The sequence below is a fragment of the Balaenoptera physalus genome (assembly GCF_965194825.1).
Source record: "Balaenoptera physalus genome assembly, chromosome: 13".
Taxonomy (NCBI): domain Eukaryota; kingdom Metazoa; phylum Chordata; class Mammalia; order Artiodactyla; family Balaenopteridae; genus Balaenoptera; species Balaenoptera physalus.
The window spans coordinates 42,730,108-42,754,992 of NC_138892.1; the positions used below are offsets into that span (position 1 = coordinate 42,730,108).

General features: G+C 35.7%; 2 protein-coding genes across 16 annotated transcripts in view; both read left to right on the top strand.

Moving 5' to 3' along the window:
* The window catches only part of OSBPL8 (oxysterol binding protein like 8), a 196,692-nt gene that overhangs the window by 98,697 nt on the left and 73,110 nt on the right, over nt 1–24,885 (top strand). For 11 of the 15 annotated variants that reach the window (XM_082418916.1, XM_082418926.1, XM_082418924.1 and 8 more), the window contains one exon: nt 4,004–4,141. In XM_082418916.1, the coding sequence (XP_082275042.1) occupies nt 4,004–4,141 (138 nt within the window). The remainder of the gene's footprint in view (nt 1–4,003; nt 4,142–24,885) is intronic. The other 4 variants (XM_082418927.1, XM_082418920.1, XM_082418929.1 and 1 more) reach the window with 1 other exon arrangement.
* BBS10 (Bardet-Biedl syndrome 10) overlaps nt 1–24,885 on the top strand; it is a 178,724-nt gene that overhangs the window by 72,271 nt on the left and 81,568 nt on the right. The window lies entirely within an intron of this gene.

A 24,885-nucleotide genomic window follows, 5' to 3' on the forward strand; every position in this document is an offset into this window, starting at 1 on the left:
TTTTGGTTAGATTAATTCTTAATTTTTTTTCCTTTCTTTTTTGGTTAGTGCTTTGTTGTGTCTTTTTTTTAATTTTTGAATTTAATTTTATTTTTTTATACAGCAGGTTCTTATTAGTCATCAATTTTATACACATCAGTGTATACATGTCAATCCCAATCGCCCAATTCATCACACCACCATCCCCACCCCCCCACGGCTTTCCCCCCTTGGTGTCCATACGTTTGTCCTCTACATCTGTGTCTCAATTTCTGCCCTGCAAACCAGTTCATCTGTACCATTTTTCTAGGTTCCACATATATGTGTTAATATAAGATATTTGTTTTTCTCTTTCTGACTGACTTCACTCTGTATGACAGTCTCTAGATCCATCCACATCTCAACAAATGACCCAATTTCATTCCTTTTTATGGCTGAGTAATATTCCATTGTATATATGTACCACATCTTCTTTATCCATTCATCTGTTGATGGGCATTTAGGTTGCTTCCATGACCTGGCTATTGTAAATAGTGCTGCAATGAACATTGGGGTGCATGTGTCTTTTTGAATTGTGGTTTTCTCTGGGTATATGCCCAGTAGTGGGATTGCTGGATCATATGGTAATTCTATTTTTAGTTTTTTAAGGAACCTCCATACTGTTCTCCATAGTGGCTGTATCAATTTACATTCCCACCAACAGTGCAAGAGGGTTCCCTTTTCTCCACACCCTCTCCGGCATTTGTTGTTTGTAGATTTTCTGATGAAGCCCATTCTAACTGATGTGAGGTGATACCTCACTGTAATTTTGATTTGCATTTCTCTAATAATTAGTGATGTGGAGCAGCTTTTCATGTGCTTCTTGGCCATCTGTATGTCTTCTTTGGAGAAATGTCTATTTAGGTCTTCTGCCCATTTTTGGATTGGGTTGTTTGTTTTTTTAATATTGAGCTGCGTGAGCTGTTTATATATTTTGCAGATTAATCCTTTGTCCGTTGATTCATTTGCAAATATTTTCTCCCATTCTGAGGGTTGTCTTTTGGTCTTGTTTATGGTTTCCTTTGCTGTGCAAAAGCTTTTAAGTTTAATTAGGTCCCATTTGTTTATTTTGGTTTTTATTTCCATTACCCTAGGAGGTGGATCAAAAAAAAGATGTTGCTGTGATTTATGTCAAAGAGTGTTCTTCCTAAGTTTTCCTCTAAGAGTTTTACAGTGTCTGGTCTTACATTTAGGTCTCTAATCCATTTTGAGTTTATTTTTGTGTATGGTTTTAGGAAGTGTTCTAATTTCATTATTTTACATGTAGCTGTCCAGTTTTCCCAGCACCACTTATTGAAGAGACTGTCTTTTCTCCATTGTATATCCTTGCCTCCTTTGTCATAGATTATTTGACCATAGGTGCGTGGGTTTTAAAGGTATCATTTCCTACCCCAAATTTATAAAGATATTCTCTTAAATTCTCTTTAAAAAGTTTTCAAGTTTTGCTTTTTGCATTTATGTTTTTAATTTCATAAAAAATATTCTTTGTGTGTGGTATGAGAGTGGGACCTATTTTTCCAACATGGGTGACCAATTTTCCTAGTATCAATATTATTAATTGCAGAGTCTTCCTACCTCTAGCATGTATACACGCTCCACATATGCATGGGTTTGTCTCAGAGAGCTCTCTGTTAAGGTCTTTAGATCAATTTGTCTCTCTCTATATCAGTACCATACATTTTAAATTTCAGTAATAATTTTTAGGTATTAAATGGGTATTGGATTTAGTAACTGAATAAGCTACCATATACTTTATGATAATGAAGTTTCATAAAAATATAAAATTTGTTGATTTGATTCCTTCAACAAAATTCTTTTGAACACCTTCAGTATGCCAGAATTGCACTGGGACTTGAGGATTTATGGAAAAATAAGGCAGACAAAACTCCCTTCTCATGGAATTTATGGTCTCATGTAGAAGGCAGGTAATAGACAAATAAATGATATAATTTCAGATACTGATAAGAGCTACAGTGAAAATCAGGTAGGGTAAAGTGATAGAATATAATTGTGGTAGAATGGGCACTAACCAAAACAAAAAAACCCCAAAACCAGAATTGATAAACGGTATTCTATTAAAATTAGGAACTGACTTATCAAAAAACACAGTGAGGGGCTTTTCTAAAGAGATGACATTGTAACACAGACAACAAATGATGAGAGTGGTCAATAATATGAAGATCTGGGGTAGAAGTATTCCAGGTAGAAGGGAAAAAAGATATAAGGGCTGTGACTGGGGCAAGATGGCATGTTTGAGGAATACCAAGAAGGCCATTATGGCTGGAGCCAAGTGAATAAAGAGGAGAGTAGTAGAGAATGAGGTTGGAAAGATAAGCAGGGGCCAGACTGTTGAATCTTTAGGCCATGGAATTTATTGCAGATATAATGGAAAGCCATTGTGGATATTTCTGCTTAATACAAATCTGATCTATGGTTTACAAAGATTACTCAGGCTTCTGTATAGAGAATGAACTCTACACAAGGCAGGGAGCAAGATGCTAAGTCTGGAGACTAAGTAGAAATCTGCTGCTGTGATAATGGTGGTAATGGTGGCTTGGAACAGGGTGGTAGTTGTGGAAGTGAGGAGAAGTAGGAGGATTCCAGATAAATTTTGAAGATAGAGTATAAAGATCTCACAGATGAATTGGATATGAAATGTGAAAGAAAGAGAAAAATCAAAGAATACATCTAAGGTTTTTGGCCTAAGAAAGTGGGGGAGGGGAATAGTGATTCCATTAACAGATGGGAGAGAGGCAGGTTTGGAGGATAAGGAAAGGCAAGAACGGTTCTGGATAAATTTGAGATATCTGTAAAATAATAGAGGTGATTATAAGGCAGGTAGTTGGATATGTGAGTTTTTGAGTTTAAGAGGAGGTAAAAATTAGTAGTCATCAGTGTAAGGATTCTTTTTTATGGACTTGATGGGAAAATAAATTTTTTATATCTTTACTTGGATGATAAGTGAAAGTATTTTTGAATTTTTACTTTAAAATTTAAGGAGCTAAAATATAATTTTGATAACTTTAGCACAATTTGAAAACATGTTAAAGCAATTCGATTTAAAAGATAAGGTGATTAAAAATGTGAATATTAAGTTCTCATTAAGTTTAAAATTACATCTAGACTGAAGACAGAATCATCCTCTCTCAAGATAAAAACTAAAGTTTTCATAGACTGAAAAGCACAGTTATATAAAATGAAAGGATGGAGATCCTGGGGCACTGTGGACTTGCTCACGATTTGCCCTACTCCTTCAATGAGTATTTTTCTCTTTTCTGTCCTCTCTGGAACTGGGCATTGCTCTCCTCTATTAGTAGCTTGGTCAAATGGGTGAACAGCAGCCTTAAACACTAGATTGATTGTTGGGGCAGCAAGCTTTCGAGACCAGACTTTAAACCAAATGGTCCTGAGTTAGAATCTTACCTCTATTACTTAGTCTTAGGCAAGATAATCTCTGAACCTAAAGTTTCTCCATCTCTAAAACAAGAATCACATCTACTTTCCATGAAAATTAGAAATTAGAGTAGAAATTCTAGTGAATATAAAATACCATTTTATACTGCTATTAATTTGTATTTTTTTCTCATTACGAATGAGGTTGACTATCTTTTCATGTGTTTACTGACCATTTGTATTTCTTCTGTGAAATGACGTCTTTTGCTTACTGCTCTATTGGCAATATATAGAGTTAATAACACAATGAAAGGTTGACAGTAAACCTTGGAGTACTTTCATTATCAGAATATGTACTTTCATTTTTATGAGGTCTATAATTTGTATAATTTGACTCATACCTATAAATTCATCTTGAATTGATAACAAACTAAAAATAAAACAATTACATTAATGTATTGAAGTATTGAGTTGGTAAAATGAATATAACCACCTAGGCCATTTCAATCATAGTTCTATTCCATGTTATTAACTATGCCATTACGTAAATCTATGACTTAAGTACTAATTCTTTTTCCCTTCTTTCCTTGAGCTGTGGTAGCAAACAGTGACGATACTCAACACCTGACACCAGGAAAGATGAGTCAGCGCCAAGGGAAAGAAGCTTTTCCAACGCCAACCAAAGATTTGTATCAGCCATCTTTTAGTCCAGCAAGTCCTCATAGCCAGGGTAAGGAGTTGTACTTTCAATGTTTTTTGTTGTTGTTAATGGTGTGGTGTGTGTTTGTGTGTGTGTGTGTGTGTGTGTGTTTAGGGAGAAAATGACATTTGGGGGTCTGTCATGACTTTTCTTTTGGACTGTTTGGTTTTATAAAGGTTTATGTTTGTTTTGATCGTTCATAATACTCTTGAAATGAGTGCATTTTCCTTTAGAGTCCTTTAATTCCCCTTATGTTCTCCAACATATTTGGTTAGTTGTATCATTCTTCTAATTCAGTGATTCTCAAACTTTTTGGTCTCAGGGCTCCTTTGTACTGTCAAAGATTACTGAGGCCCCCAAAGAACTTTGGTTTATGTGGGTTAGGTAACCTCTTGATACTTACTGTATTGTAAATTAAAACTAAAACCTTAAAAAAATGTTTACTCTATTTTTTTAATTGAAGTATAGTTGATGGACGTACAATATTATGCACATTACAGGTGTACAATATAGTGATTCACAATTTTTAAAGGTTATACTCCATTTATATTTATTATAAAATATTGGCTACATTCCCTGTGTCATATAATAAATCCTGTAGCTTATTTTATATGTAATAGTTTGTTTAAAATGTTTACTGTTAATTCATTTAAAATTAAATAATAAACCTATCACAGGTTAATATGATTAAAATATTTTTATGAAAAATAACTGTCCCCCTCTCCCCCACCAAAAAAAAGTTGAGTGAGAATGAGAAGAGTAGTATTCTTTTCCCTCAGGGTCCCTCAGCCTTGGCCCTATTGTCATTTGGGGCTGGATAGTTCTTTGCTGAGGGGAGATATCCCGTGCATTGTAGGATATTTAGCAGCATCCTTAGCCACTACACAGTAGATGCCAATAGCATTTTTCCTGATTGTGACAACTAGAAATAGCTCTAGATCTCGACAAATGTCCCTTGCAGGACAAAATTGTCTCTGGCTGAGAACTACTGTTTTACAGTTTTTGCAAAGCTCTTTAATTTATGTCTAGCTTTGTCAAGGACATTTGTAAGTGAAACTGGCCTTCTTTTACTGCAAGTGCATGGCAGTGAGGAAATCAGTGACTACTACTGCAATCTGGTGCCTCTGCTTTGATATGTGCTGAAGTGCCAGTGGTCTTATCCAGCATTGCTTTTGCACTATCAGTGAAAATGTCAACACAGTGAAAAAGTATTATGAAACTAGTTTTGACCTTGCATACCCTTTAAAGGAGTCTTGGGGACTTCCAGGGATTATGGAATTCCTAATTCATAATTGATACCTTTTGTATATTGGATTCTGCTTCTTAGCTAAAGTTTATTTGATCAAATGCTTTGAACTCTCCTGTGGTACTACTGGTAACTGTGGTGGAAAGACTTCTGCTTTTAAAACTAAGAACTTAAATTTGGTGTTTGAAAGCTAATATGTACTTAGGTTATCAAGTATTTTTAAAAATTTAGTCTTGACAATTATGTTATACTGTCTGCATAGTTAGTCAGGTTTTAGTGTTGTTACTTTATGAATTATTCCTTAAAGTAGGCTTTAGTTACTTCTTTTTAAATGAATATTAACTGGTTAATAGTAAGCTACATGATCATTTTCTAATTTATTCCAGTGGAAAATGTTTTTCTAGTCATGTTAGATGGAGACCTTTTTACATAGCATTGCAGGAATTGGAAAAACTTTAACAAGATAAAAACAATTACTACTATGCTAAAATTTATTGCTTGGTTGTTGAATATATTTTGGAAAATTGGTTATTTTTGTTTCTAAATGCTTTTTTGAAAATGGATATATGGTACACAATGGTATAAATAAGCTTCATTAAGATAAAATTCTGAAAGAATGCAGCTTACGTGATTTTTTTGTTCTGTGCACCAGAATTTTGACTGTAATAAATATGGTTCATCTGATTCATATATCTGTGTACTAGAATATTTAGAGGAAGTCTTTAACTTGGAATTTAATGAAGCAACAAAAAGGTTAGTTACTAATCATTAAAACTACTTTCATATGTGTCACGAACATTTTCAGGCAAACAGGGAATTTGAGAGAATAGAACAATGAACACTAATAAATCCATCAGGTAGATGTAAGAAATTATTAACCTTTTTTTGGATTTATTTTATTTATTTGGGGGTGGGGCTGGAATATTTGGAGTAAATCATAGACCTCATGATGTTGTACCCCCAAATACTTAATCCATCTCTAAAATTTAAGAACATTTTCTTATATAACCATAAAACCTTTATTAGATCTAACAAAGTTAATGATAATTATTTAATATAAGCTAACACCTAGCTCAAATTTAAATTTCCCCTATTGTCCCCAAGTTTTTTGCAATAAGCTTCTTGAAACCAGGATCCAAGAAAAGTTCATGCATTGCATTTGGTTGTTATATAATTATATCTCCTTTAATCCCAAAGAGCCTCCTTGTTTACTCTTATTTTCTCTTGTGCCTTTGACTTTTTTAAGAAACTAGGTCAGTGTCCCTACAGAGTGTTTGACCTTTTGGATTTGATTGCCTCCTTGCAGTATTGTTTTATTTGTTTCCCCCTGTCTTTTGTATTTTCTGTGAACTGGAAGTTAAATGCAAAAGCTTGATTACATTCAGGTTGAACATTTTTGGCAAGATTGTTTTCTAGGGGATGTGTACCACTTCATGCTGCCTCGCATGAGAATTCACTCAACATACGATTGTCCCACTATTAGTGATGTGAGATTGATCAGTAAGTTCAGGTGGTGACAGCCTGATCCTCTTCAATTGAAAGTTGCATCTTTTCTCCCCTTATAACCTGAAAGTAAAAAACAGTTGGCACCTAGTAAATATTCTGTTCCCCATCAACTTTTCACCTAAAGGTGTAAGCACTCTTTGATGATCAAGATCAATTACAACATTAGGGTGGAAAAATGGTGATTTTCTAATTCTGTCATTCTTTTTACACTTGAAGTTTTTCTGTAAGAAAGAGATCTTAATTATCTTAAGGCTACCTAGTAAACACTGAAATATAGTACCTATAGGAAAGTCAGGATAAATGGTTATTGCCTCCTAAGTACCAGTTTTTTAGATTAAAAAGAAGACATAACGTCTACTTCTAGTGGTGACATATTTTTTTGGCTTAAAAATTTTTTAATGTAAAGAACTCATGCACTGAAGATAATAATAGTATCTATCCAGCACATAAGATTTTTATAAGGCTTAAAATGCATTAATACATATAAAAAGCTTAGAACATAGTCTGGTAAATGATAACCACTCATGATAGCTGATTAATAATAACCACAACAACAATATTATTACTATTATTATTATTTTAAATAAATGATTCTATTTGAGTTGAAGGCTGATATTTCGACTTTTGCTGTACTTCACCATCTTATAGAGGCTCATTTGGAAATTCTTTTAGTATGAATGGCCATGTACAACCTCTAACTTTTGCATTTACAGCGGCCGTAGTGTTAGTTATATCTTGATTTACACCTAAATGTTCCTGGGTATGTTATGGGTAAATTAATATATGTAGAGTGAATTACATACTGAACGTACTTCTTTGTTAAAGTCAACCTATTGGGTTTTTGTAGTGTATAATATCTCCCTCTGGTTTACCTACTGAAATTCCACATCATAGTTTTCAGGTGTCAGAGGTGTGTTTGAAATAAGATAAACCCATTAACTCTTGGTTATGGTGAAGATAAATTATTGGAGATTAACAAATATCTAGAAAACCTCTTTGATAGGTCTGCCATAACTCAAGTACTCTAGATCAGTATTTCAACTTCTGAATGGAAAGAATTCTAAAACCTTATTGATAGTAATAATGACTAACATTTAAAGTTCCCTGTGACTCTTAAGTGCTTTTTACATGCATTATTAGCTCCTGGAATTCATATAAGAACCTTATGGTATATAAATCATTCTCCCTGTTTCACAAATGAAGAAACTGAGCAGTTGGTAAGGGTAATTTCCTTAATGTAGTTTACACAGTTAATATGTGATAGAGCTAAAATTTGAACCTAGATATGACTCCAGACGTTTATATTTTTTAAGTTTTGATCAATTTAGTCATTAGATTTTTGAGGCTCAAATTTTCCAAACCTTAGCTCTGGCTCCTGTGTCTTTCGATATAACCTCATTATGTGTACAATGCTTTATGTGGAGTCTTTTTTTTCTTTCTTTCTTTGAGTACTATCTAGGAGTACAGTTGTGAAATCATATGATGAGTGTATGTTTTACTTTATAAGAAATGGCCAAAAGTGTTTTCCAAAGTAGTTATACCATTTTACATTTGTCAGCAGTGTATGAACATTTCAGTTGCTCTGTAACCTTGATTTCTTTTAGTTTAGCCATTCTAGTGGGTGTATAGTAATATCACATTGTGGTTTTAATTTGCATTTCCCTGATGACTAATAATGTTGAGCATCTTTTCATATGCTCATTGGCCACTTGTATATCTGAAGTGTCAGTTCAGATGTTTTTGCCCATTTAAAAATTTGGCTTGTCTTATTGAGTTTTAAGAATTTTAAAATATATTTCAGTATCATCCTTTGCTAGCTGTATATGTTGTATTTTCTTCCAGTCTTGGCATGCCTTTTCATTGTCTATATGATTTCTTTCAAAGAATAGATGTTTTTAATTTTGATGAAATCCAATTTATCAATTTTTCCCTATGACTCGAGCTTCTTCCCCCCCCCCCCATTAAAGAAATCTTTGTCTACCCTAAAGTTGCAAAGAACATTTTTTGTGATTTCTTCTAGAAGTTTAAAGTGTCGCAGCTCTGGTGTTTATCTTCATTTTCCTTCTTAACTATCATCGTCTTAGGTCAGGTCCTTATTATTCCATACCTACATTACTTAGTACCATAGTATCCTAACTCCTCTTAGGACTTTGCCTTCCAATATACCAGGCTCATCTTTCTTAACAAGACAACCAAACAGAAAATCATTGTTACATGTTAAGGTGAGACTGTGATGGGACTAGGGTTCTTATAGATGTATATGGTCAGAGAAAACATGGATCCTATGAAGTAGGTCTCTTAGGGAAATTATATGAATAAAGAGAAATAGAAAATTATAAATGAAAATACAGATTTTTATTATTCAAGCTTATAACTGGAAACTTCATTAGATATCTGCATTTACGACACTCCCATTCTCAAAAAGCCAGTGGTTGACTGTTGCCTAGAGCAGTGGCTCCTAAGTCTGGCTGTATCTGAGAATCACCTGGGAGCTTTCTTTGCTTAGATATAGCTTTTTCTCCAACCTTTCAAAATCTCTAGGGTGAGTCTGTGTATTTATGAAGCTCTCCAAGTGTATCTGATATAGCAACATTTGGATCAGCAAGCAGAAACCAGCAATAAAGAGCATAAATTACAGATTTCATAATCTTGTAGTTAGAGCTGTTAGTATTTCTGACTTTATTCTTCCCTTCCAATTTCATTTCATATTTTCCCCCATCATGAACCTAGCTAGATGACTTTCTTCCCTGCTCCCCATAAGACTGTGCTTATATTTATTCTCATTCTCCATTGTGGAACATTCTCTCCCTTCCCTCTGCTTATCTAATTCTTCTCAAATCCCGGGGTGCAAAAAGATGACCTCAAAATAAGGATCAGATCAAGAGTTCTTCTGTAAGATTTTTTTGGTTGAGACCTCAGAAAGATTTAAGACAATGCCTCTTAGAGCCTTTCAGCTAGAAAAAAGCACTGAAAAGAGTCTTAAAGGCATACCTTATAAGAATGTCTCACCTAGTCCAAAGAGCTTCAAGGCTCTTAAGTCTGCTGTCCTACAGTACCATGACAGACAGCCCAAAGAAGAGAGTGGCCTATCTCAAAGAGATTAGTGGGTGTGACGTCTGTTTAATGGAGTTATTTCCAATAAAATTCATAGGAAACCCACAAAGTTGTTACAAGGATGGTACTAATCAAAGCATCAGCAGCCTAGACATAAAAGGATAGACAAAGTTCAACTAAAAAGAACCTTTGTATGTGTGGGGAATCCCAGTCTTTTTTTTTTTATATATTTTTTAAATTAATTTATTTTATTTATGGCTGTGTTGGGTCTTTGTTTCTGTGCGAGGGCTTTCTCTAGTTGCGGCAAGTGGGGGTCACTCTTCATCGCGGTGCGCGGGCCTCTCATTATCGTGGCCTCTCTTGTTGCGGAGCACAGGCTCCAGACGCGCAGGCTCAGTAATTGTGGCTCACGGGCCTAGTTGCTCCGCGGCATGTGGGATCCTCCCAGACCAGGGCTCAAACCCGTGTCCCCTGCATTGGCAAGCAGATTCTCAACCACTGCGCCACCTGGGAAGCCCGGAATCCCAGTCTTATATGGGCAGGAAGCAAGCTGAGAAAGCTACACTGTTGCAAACGTGAACCATTTCTTATGAAACAGGAAGAGTGACCTGGAGGATGGAGCTGGAGCCCAGAGGGTAGAGTCAACAGTGACAGAGGACTGTTTTCAGGGAGCAGAACTGTTGTTCTAGTCAAGTTGCTGATAACATGTCCCTAGCAGATTTCACAATTGCTATGGTACTGATATGTGCCTTCTGTGTAACTCCCTATTCCCTACAGCTTTTGAACTCAAGTGTCTATTGCAATTCTATCCCTGGCTTACTGCAGTGGGGCAGATAAGTTATCTTTTGAGGCAATGGGATTTTGATTTAAGAGGAGCTGTATCAAAGGAACCATATGGGGACTTCCCTGGTGGTCCAGTGGTTAAGACTCCACCCTTCCACTGCAGTGGACATGGGTTTGATCCCTGGTCAGGGAACTAAGATCCTGCATGCTGCGTGGCCAGAAATTAAAAAAAAAAATTTAATTAAAAAAAAAAAAAAGAAACCATATATGCCTAACTAAACCCAAGGAGTACATGTGCATTTGAACCTAATTTAGATAACAAGATCCTGGCCTTACAGCCAGTGCTGTAATAGGATGACATTTTGATTAGGGAAAGGGCATTGAGTATATTTGGCATGTGGAAGGAATGTAAATTAGGTGGACAGTGGTATATTTCATTTTCAAAGGTGACTGCACCAATGTCTTTCATCTCACATGCTCTTTTTCTATGTGTCCTTACAACTTGCCCATCAAGAAATGGAGTCTATTCCTCTTCCACCCCTACCTCTGTTTAGTTCTAGGCTGGCCATGTCTGTTGGCCAGTCTATTGGCTATGACCAATAGAATGTAGTAGAAGTGATATTCTAGGACTTTTGAGACCAGGCATTAAAAAGATCTGGTAACTTCTATTTTTGTATATTGGAGGAAGTCAGCTTCCATGTAAAAGTCTCACCATCCACATACTACCAGCTATATGAAAGCCCAAATTGGCCACCCCCTAGCTGTTCTAGTCACCTAGCTAAAGGACCAGACATGTGAGTGAGGAAAGCATATTGGGATTTCCAGCAGATGCTATGTGGATTAGAGACAAGCCGTCCCCATCTGCCCCCCTCCCCCAGTTTGCCAAAATTGTAGAATTATGAGCAAATAATTTTAGTGTTTTAAACCAATAAGTGTTGAGTGGTTTATTGTACAACAATAGATAACTCTAAGAGTAGGCAACACAAAATGATTAGAATTGCATTTATAAATTTGGAAGAATACAGTATATGAGAGAAGACTCATTACTAGACTGTACCGCCCAGGCGAGGTGAATACAGCCTGGATGAGAGTGACAGTTGTGTGAGTTTTAAAAAAAAAAGTGGAGAAGTATATAGAGGAAAATTTGTCAGGGATTAGTGATTGATTGGGTTGGGGGGTGACAGAGGAAAAAGAGAGGGAGGACTCAGCAATGACTCCTTGATATTTTGCTTGGGAAACTAGTTCAGCAGTTTACCAAGATAGGGGACTATGGAGGAAGACTGTGTTTGGGGGAAAGATGCTGAGAACTCCAATTTTGGACATGGTGAGTTTGAAGGACTTTATCCATGTGGAGCTGTTGAGGAGGAAATTGGCTTTATGGGTTTAGAATTTAACAGACACTTACGCACTAGATATGTAGATGTGGAAGTCATCAGCTTAAATATAGTAATTGACGACAGAGTTAAAACAATTGTGTAGATCAGTTTAGTGATTCTCAGACAGTACAGTTTTGGTTTTTTTTTTTTAATGAAATAGAATAGGATCAAAAGATCAGAGCTTACGTAATCTGATCTGTGAAATTGTTATCTGATACTCATATGTGTACACACACACACTTGATGTAAAATATAGTTCTCATTGTGAGCTGTGAAAAGTTTGGAAAGAACTGTAGATTGAGAAAATAAAGGAGTTGGAACACAGTCCTAAGAAGTGTCAGCATTTAAAGATCTGTTGGAGAAGGGATTGGCAAAGAAGATTTGTAAAGGAATGTTATATCCCAGGAGAATGAAACAGGGTTTTATGAAGGAAGGGGAGTGACCTACAGTTTTATATATAACTCAAAAGTCAAGCCAATTAAGACAACTGAAAAATTATCCATTGACAAGATACCTTTGATAACTTTTGTGAAATCAGTTTTGGAAACAGTGATAAAGCTAGATGGCAATAGGATGAGGAATAAGAAAGATGAGAATTTGGGGACAGTTAAGATAGCAAACTCTTAGGCATTGTGCCTTTGAAGGGGAGGAATGTGTAGGGTAGATAGAAAAAGAACATGGGACAAAAAGGAGATTTGTTTTAAGATGAGATATTTGAGCATGTTCAGACATTGACAGGGGTAAGTCAGTAGAGAGAAATACTATAGTAGAAAGGAGAATTAATAGGGCAGGTTCTCAGAGAAGGCATCAGGGATGGGATCCATTGTGAAGATTAAGGGATCGACTGGACTAGGAATACAGCTAGAAAGTGGAGGAACCATGATAGTGGGATTGCCAAGTAGCGTTTAGGTTGGTATCAATCTGACCTAGTATGGGATTTTCTTCTGTAACGTTAGGCTTTGCTTGGTGTATGCAACAAAAGAATGGTGGCAGAGTGAGTGTGGGATGCTGGCAAGGGAGTGGAGCTTGGTGGATGAGCTTGGTGGACTGCTTTGGTGGAGGGGTAGGATCTGTAGGAGGCAATGCCAGGATCAGTAGACGGCTTGGAAGCATTGTGTTAAGTGGCTGTAGGGGCAAGGGCTCTCTTACAGACAAATACTGAACTGACAAAATAATTGCGGGTTAGTGTAAAAGGAAGAGAGTTGTTGAGCGTAAATAAATGTCTGTTTGTTATATATATATATATATATTTATATATTATAAGTATATATTCCCCCATGCCTCGCATAGTACCTGCAACATAGTAGGTACTTTTATGTTTATAATAAGTGAATATGTGAATAAATATCTTTATTGAGTACCTGTTATGTGCTGGTTCCTGCCACTGTGAAGCTTATAGGCTCATTTTTTAATGAATAAATGCAGTTTTAGGTGATCTTCATGTGCTGGTAGCCCCTTCTCTGACATGAACCTCACGTGTCATATTGTTCCTGTGTTTGCTAACGAGAGAGAGTGGATGACCAGGCAGACAGACAGATTGATTGATTGATTCATTCATTTATTTAAAACGACATTCGTTTTGCTGATATTTGCTGGACTCATACTAATAGCTACCATTTATTGAGCACTTACTGAGTTTGGCTATTATACTAAAAGGTTTATATGCAGAATTATATTTAACTTTTGAAACAACCCCACAAGATATAGGCACAGTTACTATGTCTGCTTTACAAGTGAGGCAGTTGAGGATTAGGAATGTTAAGAAATTTGTTTAAATTCACAAAACTGGTAAGTGTCAGAGGCAGCTTTCAAATTCAGGACTGTCAAAGCCCATAGTCTTTAACTATTCAACTATACTGGACTGAATTACAGATCAGCTATTTTCTTTTTCTGTTTTATACATGGTATGGTGATAGAAATTTATGTTTTGCGAGTGCTTTAGAATGGCAAAGATTCTTATTGTTCCTGTTTTCTGGCTGAGTCTCCTTTATACATATTGATTCATACCAATTTAATGTGGGTCACTTTCCCTTAAAAACAACTTGTTTATTTTTTGCACTGTGGTTTCCTTACATCATTTTAGGATTTTTTTTCTTCTTTTTTGGAGGAACTAGGGAGTCTCTGGCTCTCCTCACTAAAGCCCACCCACACACGTCAAGATAATCTTTCATTTGTTATCTGTTTAGATTATGATGATGAATTATTTGGATTATTCCAAAAATTGTGTATTTTCCAGATTTTTTTCCCTGTTTGAAGACTAAGTACCAGTTTACTTCAAAGTAGTTTTAACTTAAGTATGATAACAATCTCTTAAGTAGGATGGTATTTGTTTTAGGCTGACTTGTTTGAATGTAATGTATTTCAGTTGTTTATCAAGAAAAAAAGACTTGTAGATTAATTAGGCTTGTTGTCTCTCTTTTCCCTGTACTTTTGAATAAGGACAATGCTAAGGCAGCCTAGAGACTAAATTATAGCTCATCTCACAGACAGATGCTCTGTTCCCTCTGAATCACGTTTGAGATTATTATCAAAGCTTGATGAGTTACTAAATTTTATCTTGCAGCTACCCTTTCTTTCTCTGGTCATAAAAAGCTATTTTCACGGTTCTATTTTTAAAAAACCATCTTTCAATTGTAGTGCTTTGTGAGAGAATGTAAAAGGTCGCTGTGCCAAAACTTACATGAATCCATTTCAAACTAACTTTTGTGTTTAAAATTTTAAAACTTTGAAAACTAAAAGTTTTACCTGCTCAATCAGTTTTATCAAAGTTAATTTAGGCCATGTTTGGTTTATCTAGTCTTGAATTAAAATGTCTACACTTAGTATTGTGTTTCTCTTATCCTTTAGTAAATTCTCTTAAACCTGTGAAGTCCCTTCACCTTGAATGCTCTGGCAGCATTAAACGTGGAGTGATGGGTCTATATCTAATATTTCTAACTTAATAGAAAACTTTAAAGGGGGATTTTCTTTAACAGAGAGTGTAGTGTTGTGAAGATATAGTACCAGATTCCCCAGGGTGACAATTTTAGACATTGTTAACAAAATCTCAGGTGACTAATGCTGAGTACCTTCAGTAGAGTGGCTCACAGACCAAAGGAGACCTAGAAGTCAGTTTCCTTCCTGAACCAAAGCAATTCCTCCTTCCTTGGCAAGACATTTCTAGGGTCAATTCTGAACATATATGAGACCATACACACACTAACAAGTGTGTTCTTGAATACATGTGTTATATTTCATGAAAATTGTTTTACCTAAAAGAAAACTTGAATTTATTCCCCACCCCCACTATCTTTTTTTCCCTAGCTGTTGTGCTTTGGTAGATTGTTTTCTTTAGAAATAGTATAAATTAGAGGTTATGTTGATTTTCTTCTAAGTTTCTGAGCCCTCAATAAGTTAGATTTCTGAAGTTATTTCTTAAGACACGGTTGTTTTCTGTTTTGAAATTCCTTGTGTTTGGGGAGTTGCTTCATAGAGCTATGAAAGTACCTATTAAGTAATGAAAGAGAATATAATATTTGGCAAGTTAAGAAAATAAGAATAAAATATTTTTCTAAATCTCTCTTGTGAAATGTTGCAATATCTGTGTTCTTCGGCTGTTCCTACAGGGGAAACTGAAATACTTTGAAATCATTTATTGAAAAGTGAGAATGAATAATTCAGCTTTGTTTTAAGCATCTTTACAAAGGTGAGAGAGTCTGTCTTATCCTTGCCAGTCCTTACTAATTGCTTCTTTAACAAAGCAGTAAGTTGAACATTAAGAACGCTAAAGGGTGCTTTTCTCCCCATAAGCATATACATTCATATATTCCTTCCCCCCCCCAATTTATTTATTTATTAAGATAACAGTGAAGAATTGTCACAAAATACCTGCGCTAGTTTCTCAGCTCTTTTCTGGTGGGATTTCCCCCCCCAATTGTTTTCACAGTCTGAGAGGTTGAGATCTCCCTCTTAGCAAGAATGGTAAAAGAGTTTCATTTGTAGAGTTAGCTGCTACAATTTTCCTTTCCGTATTTGAGGCATGTGGAGGCAAGCTTTCTGTATTTTTAATGAATGTATAGCAAGATAATATCAATTTAATTTACCAAGTAATATTTGTATAATTTCTGAGAGAAGATAAACAGTAATTTCATAGAAACTTTTCTGTTTCCATTTCTTTGTGGTAACTTTGAACATATATTAAATTTTATTTAAGGATGAAACACTGAAAGTTTAGCAAACTCATCTTTTTCGAGGTGGAGGAAGGATGTTTGTAACAGAAGGACAAATACCACCTGGGGAGTACAGGATTTTCCAAGGGTCTCCTCTATCAAGCCAGCCTTTATTTAGCCTGCTTGGTACCTAGTTCTGTACTAGAGAGCAAGAACAAACAAAAAATGATATTCGTAGCCTCTGCCTTCAAGAGTTTAATTTGTGATTGCTAAGTTTAGGGACAAGAAGTAGGGAAACATAAGAAAACATGAAGACATGTAGCTGAACTTTCACTTCCAGTAACATGGCAAACTAAATGTTCAGAGAAAACCTTCCTAGTAAGAACATCAGAATGCTGGACATGGTGTTTTAAAAATTTATTTTTAGAGTGTGACTAACCTGTCGGTAGAGTAAGGGAATTAGTAAGAGTTATTGAGAGAAGGGAGCCAATTTAAAAAATAACCACTTAAAATAACAGAAAATAAGGTACATAGCAATAAATCTAACAAGAGGTGTGAAATACCTTTAAGTAGAAAAGTATAATACTAAGAGTATGTATTCTCAATAAATGGAGAGACATACCATGTTTCTGATAGGAAAATTCAGTGTTATTAGCATGTCACTTCTCAGATTGATTTTGTGTGTTCAATGTGTTTTGAATTCATATCTCAACAGGATTTTTTTCATGGTACTTGATAAGGTAATCCGTAACTCTCTAGGGAGAGCAAAGGGCAAAGAAGAGTCAAGACATTCCTGAAGAGGCAGAGCCAGACAAGGGTCAGGGCTTACTTAGTACTTAACATAATGCTCTAGTAAATAAGATAGGTGGTATTCATGCTGATAGAGACAATGAGATGAATGAAGCACAATAGAGACTTAGAAACAGACTCAAGCATGTATGGAAACTCAGTTTATGACATATTACTCAATAAACTGTTTTGGGGAAATTAGTTATCTGTATGAGAAAAAATGAAAATAGATCTCTTCCACTATATATAAAATCAATCCCAGATTAAATGTGAAAGATAAAACTATTAAACTTTACAAAACATAGAAAAATATTTTTATATCCTTGAGGTAAAGAAGGGTTTAACAAGACACACACACACACACACCTCTCAAACTGAAGATTGACCCATTCTACCTTGTTGAGGTTAAGAATATCTGTTTATCTAAAGATACCACAAAAATAGTGAAGAAACAAATTGCTATGCATATAACTGACAATGAATTAATATCTAGGAAGAATAAAATACTCCTATGTATCAACCCAAAACACCAAAACCCACTAGAAAAATATACAAAAGACATGAATAGCTAGTTACAGAAGAGGTAACACAAAAGTCCAGTAAGTGTGAAAGTAAGTTTAACATTAGGAAACTGGCAAAAGTAAATTACTACTACAGTGGATTTCCATTTTATACCCACTAGATTTAAAGTCCAACAAGTACAGGTGTCAGTGGGGATGTGAAACAACAGGAACTCTCATTTACTAGTAGTGCATGCATATGTTGGTGATTTTGGAAAACAGTTTGGCATATTACATAGTAAAGTTGAAGATGAGCATACTCCTTAGTGTATCCTAGACCTAGTGAAACTCTCACAAATGTGTACCAGCAAATTGTCTGTAATAGAAAAAAAAGAAATGGGGAAAACCCAAATGTCTATCATCAGTGGAATGAATAAATATCATAGTTATATTCATACAGTAGAATACTATGCAACAATGAAATGAATGATTTAAAGCTACAGGCATCAGTGTGGAAGCATATACAAAACAAATTAAAGTTCATGCAGTATGATGACATTTATATAAAGTTTAAAAATAAGTAAAATGAGTGAATGCATGGGACCTCCCTGGCAGGTAAGTGGTCCCACTGTAGGGGGCACGGGTTCTGGTTGGGGAACTAAGATTCTGCATGCCGCATGGTGTAGCCAAAAAAAAAAAAAAAAAAAGAGCGAGAGAGAGAGAGAAAGAAAAGAAAGAAAGAAAAAGAAAAAAAAATGAATCAAGGGACTTCCCTAGCAGTCCAGTGGTTAAGACTGCACACTTCCACTGCAGGAAGCATGCGTTCGATCCCTGGTTGGGGAAGTAATATCCCGCAAGCCGCGCCACGCAGCCAAAAAAGAGAATCAACGCATTGTGTAGGGATAGATACATGATAGAACAACAGAAGGAATAAAATAGAATTTGGGTTAATGGTTAACTCTGATTAGAAGGGAGGTGTGTACAATCAAGCATACATGGGAGCCATCAAAGGCACTTGAAATGCTCTCTTTCTCAAGTTGGTGGTCATTACCTATGTTTTCATTTTTATTAATAATGTTTCAAATGTACACATGTTATATTCACTCTTGTGTATACGTGCTTAGAATAAATGCATCTCTCTTTTTTTAATGGTATAGTCTGTGGGCTAGTGCTGATGCATGTGGTGCTTTCCTAGTTCTGTAAGTAGATGAGAAAAATAAATACACTATTATGATTTTTCACTAAGTGAAATCCCTTCAGTGTAAAGGACCGTCCTTTATTATGAGATTATAGTCTTCCTGCTGTATGATATTTAATATCCCTTTGTGAATTGATGAAGACTGTGAATTATAGGTTTAAAAAAATATTATGTCTTATCAAGATGAGAACCCTGATAGCAGTGCTACAGTTTTGGGGGGAGATTTTACTGGTTCCCAAATTCAAACTCTGTGAACCATAGGTTTATATCATTTGCCTATGTGAGGAGATTGTGGGTATAGGGTAAAAAGATAAGGAAATCCTTTTATTTTGGATGGAGTAATGGACCATGAAGTTAGTTAGATATGTGGTTACAACTGTGGAATCAAAATAGCTTCTTCAGGACCTTGTTAGGCTCATCATTAGGAAATTTCTGGAGTGTGCCAGCCCATTTAATTTATATCCAACTCCAAAGCTTGCATAGAGTTGGATAGAGTCTCTGGTGGGTAAGTAAAAAGATGTGAGCATTGGCACCAATATTTGAACATCAGCGAAGAGAGGGAATGGAGAGATCAGTATCCATTCCTGCCGTCCTAAAACAAGCAATATTGTCTTATAACTTGGTTCCCATGCTTGGAGAGAGGGGCTGGAAGACTAGTTACTTGTGGAACACTAACATATTTAAATGGGTAGAGTGGGGAGTGGGATTTTCTTTGTCTGTTACGTTTTGAGAACTCAGTTGTATGGAAGGAAAGAGCGTAGTAGCTTTTTTCTAACATGATACTTGCGCAGCTTTCTAGTGGAAGAATTTTTGAAACAGATTTTTTTAAAGTTTTTAATTGAATACCTGATTTACAAACTGTCCCTATATGTGAAAGATGATCTAGTTGAGTGGTCTCTGTCCTATAGGCTCCCCTTTCTTCTTCACTATCATTAAGATTTTTCTCATTTTACCCCTTCCCACCACAGACCCTATTGTAGCCTGGGATCATGTTTTTTATATCCCATCTTTGAGTCTCGCCTTACCACAAAATGGTTTGATGCTGGCATCTGTGTTGGCAGGCTTGGGGAAAACAGAAAGAGGAGACGGGGGAAAGTAAACACTACTCCCACGGCTGGATTCTAATATTGGCTCTATTGCTCATTTACTGTGTGACTTTGAGCCTATGTGCCTCAGAGCTTGATTACCTGTAAAACCAGGATACTACTCCTTTTGTATGTCATATTGTTGTTCTTTGAATCTATTGAGAACATATGTGAAAACACTTTTGAAAGCTTATTACTATATAATTATTAGGTAATATTATGATGGTTACATTCATAGGTACTCTTAGTATATTTTCAGTTAGATTCTTGTGAACAGTCTTAGAAAGAAACCTAAGCACTTCATGTAACATTTACTTTGTGGAAATAGACTCTCCGAGTTTCAATCAACTTTTAATGAACATGTACTCACATATGTTGAAAGCTCAGTAAGAGCAGAAATTAGGGACTGTTATGTTCATAACTCTCTTGTGCTTAACATAATTCCTAACACAAAGTAGGTGCTTATTAAATTTTTATTGAATGAATGAATGATTATCTAATATACAAATATAATTACAAAGAACTTTTCATCCAAAGGAAAGTACTGTCTTACACTTATTGCTGTGAATATGGATATATAGACAAGAATGCTATCCAGTCTAAAATTACATTTAGCCATCCTTTTAATTTTGTATGTGCATTTGCATGTGCTGTTAAGTTGAGAACGTATTTAATGCTGAGAAGCTACAGTTATTTTCTGAGGTAATGTGGGATAATAAGATTGCTTTGTATAATTTTCAAGCCATATAATCATCAATGAAATTTTACTAATTACAGCTAAGAAATTAATTGTCATATTGGAGGATGGAAATTGAGAACTTTATTGTTGTGTTTTATATTTTAAAGCAAAGGTCATTATCAACCATCTTAATTTATATGTTCTTTGAAAGGTTATTAATAGACCTTTTTGCTAAGCCTGTGCTGCTTAAATAGTAGTAAATAACTATATTATTTTTTAAATTTCATGCTCTATAAGGAAACTTACTGCTGAATTTGTATAGTACCACCTTCAGATATTTAGTTCATTTTTTAAGGCAGTGGTTCTCTTCATGTTTGGACATAATACTTCCTTAAATTCTTATTGGTTGATTTTTGTTTTCAGTATTTTGATCTTTTTCCAACTCTTCTTGCTGCTTTAAGGATTTTAAATCTCTTAAAGACTAAGTTTATTATCTTGGGATTCAAGATAAAGTATATAGCTCTTATAATACTTTCATCATAATTTAAATCAATATATTTTGTCATGAGTGTGCATATGGAACTTTATAGAGTTTGGATGGATTTTCCAACTACCAAATTAGATTATTTCAGAATATCAGCTATGTTTGCTTCATCTGTTTTTTAAATAAAGATGGTCTGGAATTTTTCCAGGGAACTCATTGGAGTTCTATTATTACAGTGAGATGCCTTCTCCAGTCCTAATCTTTTGGCTCTATAGAAAGAAGTTGAAGCTGGGCATTTTCTTTGGGCATATAGCAGGAACATATAAAGATCTTCTTATTATGGCCTTTTGTGGTTTTTTCCTCTGCTCAAACGTCTGCCATTTTAATATGGAAAGAGTCCCTAGACCAAAGATAATATATGTAGTTGGTCTCTAGTGGCAAGGAGGTATTAGTTCTTTTTAGTGTTAGGGAATTTCAAAAGGAATAATATCATTTATGTCAGTGTTTTCCTATTTTGACAATGATCCATGTAAGAAATACATTTTATGTCACTACCCAAAACATAATGTGTGTGTGTGTAGTTATATAAAAAGTCTTAAACAAATGATTGATGAAACAACTTGCCTTTTAATATCAGAGTATGATGTACTCGATAATATTTCCTATCTTGGCTTTTTCTGTTTCATTTTTCTAAATGCTATTTGTGAATCACTAAATTGATTTTCAACTTACCAATGAGTGGTAACTTGAATTTTGAGAAGCATTTTCAAAATAAGTAAGTTTATCCATAGGTCAAAATCTATTTCTAATATAAGTGTTTCACATGACTTTCAAAGCTATTTTGATGATCTTACAGCATTCTTTTTTTGTAACTTTTTTTGTTTTCATACATAGATAATGTAGTGTAAAATGAGAGAGATGATAAATTCAAATGTTAACCCGGATATGTTTGAAGAATGTTCAGCTTTGCTATAAGTTTTACAGTAGTTGAAACTAGCCAGCAAGACACAGTAAATGTGATTATGCTGCAAGTCTTTAAAAAAAATTTTTTTTAATTAATTTTTTTTTTTTTTTGGCTGCATTTGGGTCCTTCGTTGCTGCGTGGCTTTCTCTCTAGTTGTGGCGAGTGGGGGCTACTCTTTGCTGCAGTGCGCGGGCTTCTCATTTTGGTGGCTTCTCTTGTTGAGGAGCATGGGCTCTGGTTTTGTGGGCTTCAGTAGTTGCAGCATGCAGCCTCAGTAGTTTTGGCATGTGGGCTTCGATAGTTGTGGCGCGTGGGCTCAGTAGTTGTGGCTCGCGGGCTTAATTGCTCTGCGGCATGTGGGATCTTCCCGGACCAGGGATCAAACCCATGTCCCCTGCATTGGCAGGCGGATTCTTAACCACTGTGCCACCCGGGAAGTCCTAAAGATTTTTTATTGAAGTATAGTTGATTTGCAATGCTGTGTTAGTTTTGGTATAGTACAGCAAAGTGATTCAGCTATATATATATATATATATATATATATACACACACACACACATATATATATATACACATATATATATACACATATATATATACACACATATATATACATATATATATACACATATATATTGGTTTGTATCTGCTAATCCCAAACTCCTAATTTATCCCTTTCCCACCCCCTTTCCCATTCGGTAACCATAAGTTTGTTTTCTATGTCTGTAAGTCTATTTCTGTTTTTGTAAATAAGTTCATTTGTGTCATATTTCTATAAGTGATATCATATGAATTTTGTCTTTCTTTGTCTAACTTACTTAGTATGATAATCTCTAGGTCCATCCATGTTGCTGCAAATGGCATTATTTCATTCTTTTTTATGGCTAAGTAGTGTTCCATTGTGTATATATATCACATCTTCTTTATCCATTCGTCTGTCGATGGACATTTAGCTTGCTTCCATGTCTTGGCTGTTGTAAATAGTGCTGCTATGAACATAGGGGTGTGTGTATCTTTTCAAATTAGCGTTTTCTCCGGATATATGCCTACAAGTGGGATTGCTGGATCATATGGCAACTCTCTTTTTAGTTTTTTAAGGAACCTCCATACTGTTTTCCATAGTGGCTGCACCAATTTACATTCTCAGCAACAGTGTAGGAGGGTTCCCTTTTCTCCACACCCTCTCCAGCATTTGTTATTTGTAGACTTTTTAATGATGGCCATTCTGGCCAGTGTGAGGTGATACCTCATTGTAGTTTTGATTTGCATTTCTTTAATAATTAGCAATGTTGAGCATCTTTTCATGTGCCTATTGGCCATTTGTATGTCTTGTTTGCTCTTCTACCTATTTTTTGATTGGGTTTTTGTTGTTGTTGTTACTGAGTTGTATGAGCTGTTTGTATGTTTTGGAAATTAGGCCCTTGTCAGTCATAACGATTCCCAGGAAAAGATAAGCTTAACAGAGTCTCTGGGTTATAGTTTGGCTTTGATTTCTTTGAGAGTTTAACAGGAATCTCTTCTTTGGAAAGCACTGGGCAAGTGAGCCCTGGGATACATAGGGTTCATCATAGCTTGCAGTTTAGGTACTAGATACCTGACAGTAATATGGTCATGAAAGGTATTTTCTGCCTTTTAGTTCACCATGTCCTACCAAGAATAGGTAGAAAATAGAACATTTAAATTAAAAACTTTTGCTTTGTGAAAGAAAGTAACAAGAGAATGAGCTCACAAGCCAAAGACTGGGAGAAAATATTTGCAAAAGGCACACCTAGAAAGGACTTATCCAATGATATACAAAGAGTTCTTAAAACTCAACAATAAGAAAACAAACAACTCGATTAAAAAATGGGCCAAAGACCTTAACAGACACATCACCAAAGAAGATATACAGATAGCAAGTAAGCGTATGAAAAGATGTTCCATGTCATATGTCATCAGGGAAATGCAAATTAAAACAACAAGATAACCACTGCACACCTATTAGGATGGCCAAAATCTGGAACATTGACATCATGAAATGCTGGCAAGGATGTGGAACAGCAGGAACTCTCATTCGTTGTTGGTGGGACTGCACAATGGTACAATCATTTCAGAGGATAGTTTGGAGGTTTCTTACAAAACTAAATCATATTCTTACCATATGGTCAAGCAGTCACACTTCTTGATATTTATCCACAGGGGTTGAGAACTTATGTCCTCACAAAACCTACACAAAGATGTTTATAACAACTTTATTTTATAATTGCCAAAACTTGGAAGCAACCAAGTTTTGTCCTTCTGTAGGTGAAAGGATAAATAAACTGTGATACATCCAGACAGTGGAGTATTGTTTAGAGCTAAAAAGAAATGAGATATCGGGACTTCCCTGGTGGTCCAGTGGTTAAGAATCCACCTTCCAATGCAGGGGACGTGGGTTTGATCCCAGGTGGGGGTACTAAGATCCCACATGCCGCGGGGCAACTGGGCTCTCACGATGCAACTACTGAGCTTGCGCGCCACAAGTAGAGAGCCCACGTGCTCTGGAGCCCACGTGCCACGACTGCTGGGCCCAAGTGCCACGACTGCTGAGCCCATGCGCTCTGGAGCCTGCGTGCCACAACTAGAGAGAAGTCTGCACGCACCGCAACAAAGAGCCCACACGCTACAATGAAAGATCCTGCGTGCGCAACTAAGACCTGACACAGCCAAAAAATTAATAAATAAATTAACAAAAACAAAAAGGAAATGAGATATCAAGCCATAGAGGAACTTAAAATGCATATTGCTAAGTGAAGGAAGCCGACCTGAAAAGGCTTCAGACTGTATGATACCAGTTACCTGACATTATGGTAGAGGCAAAATTATGGACACAGTAAAGATTAGTGGTTTCCAGGAGTTAAGAGAGGAGGGAGGAATGAATAGTTGAAGCACAGAAGATTTTTAGGGCAATGAAAATACTCCATTTTCACTGTTAGTAACCGGG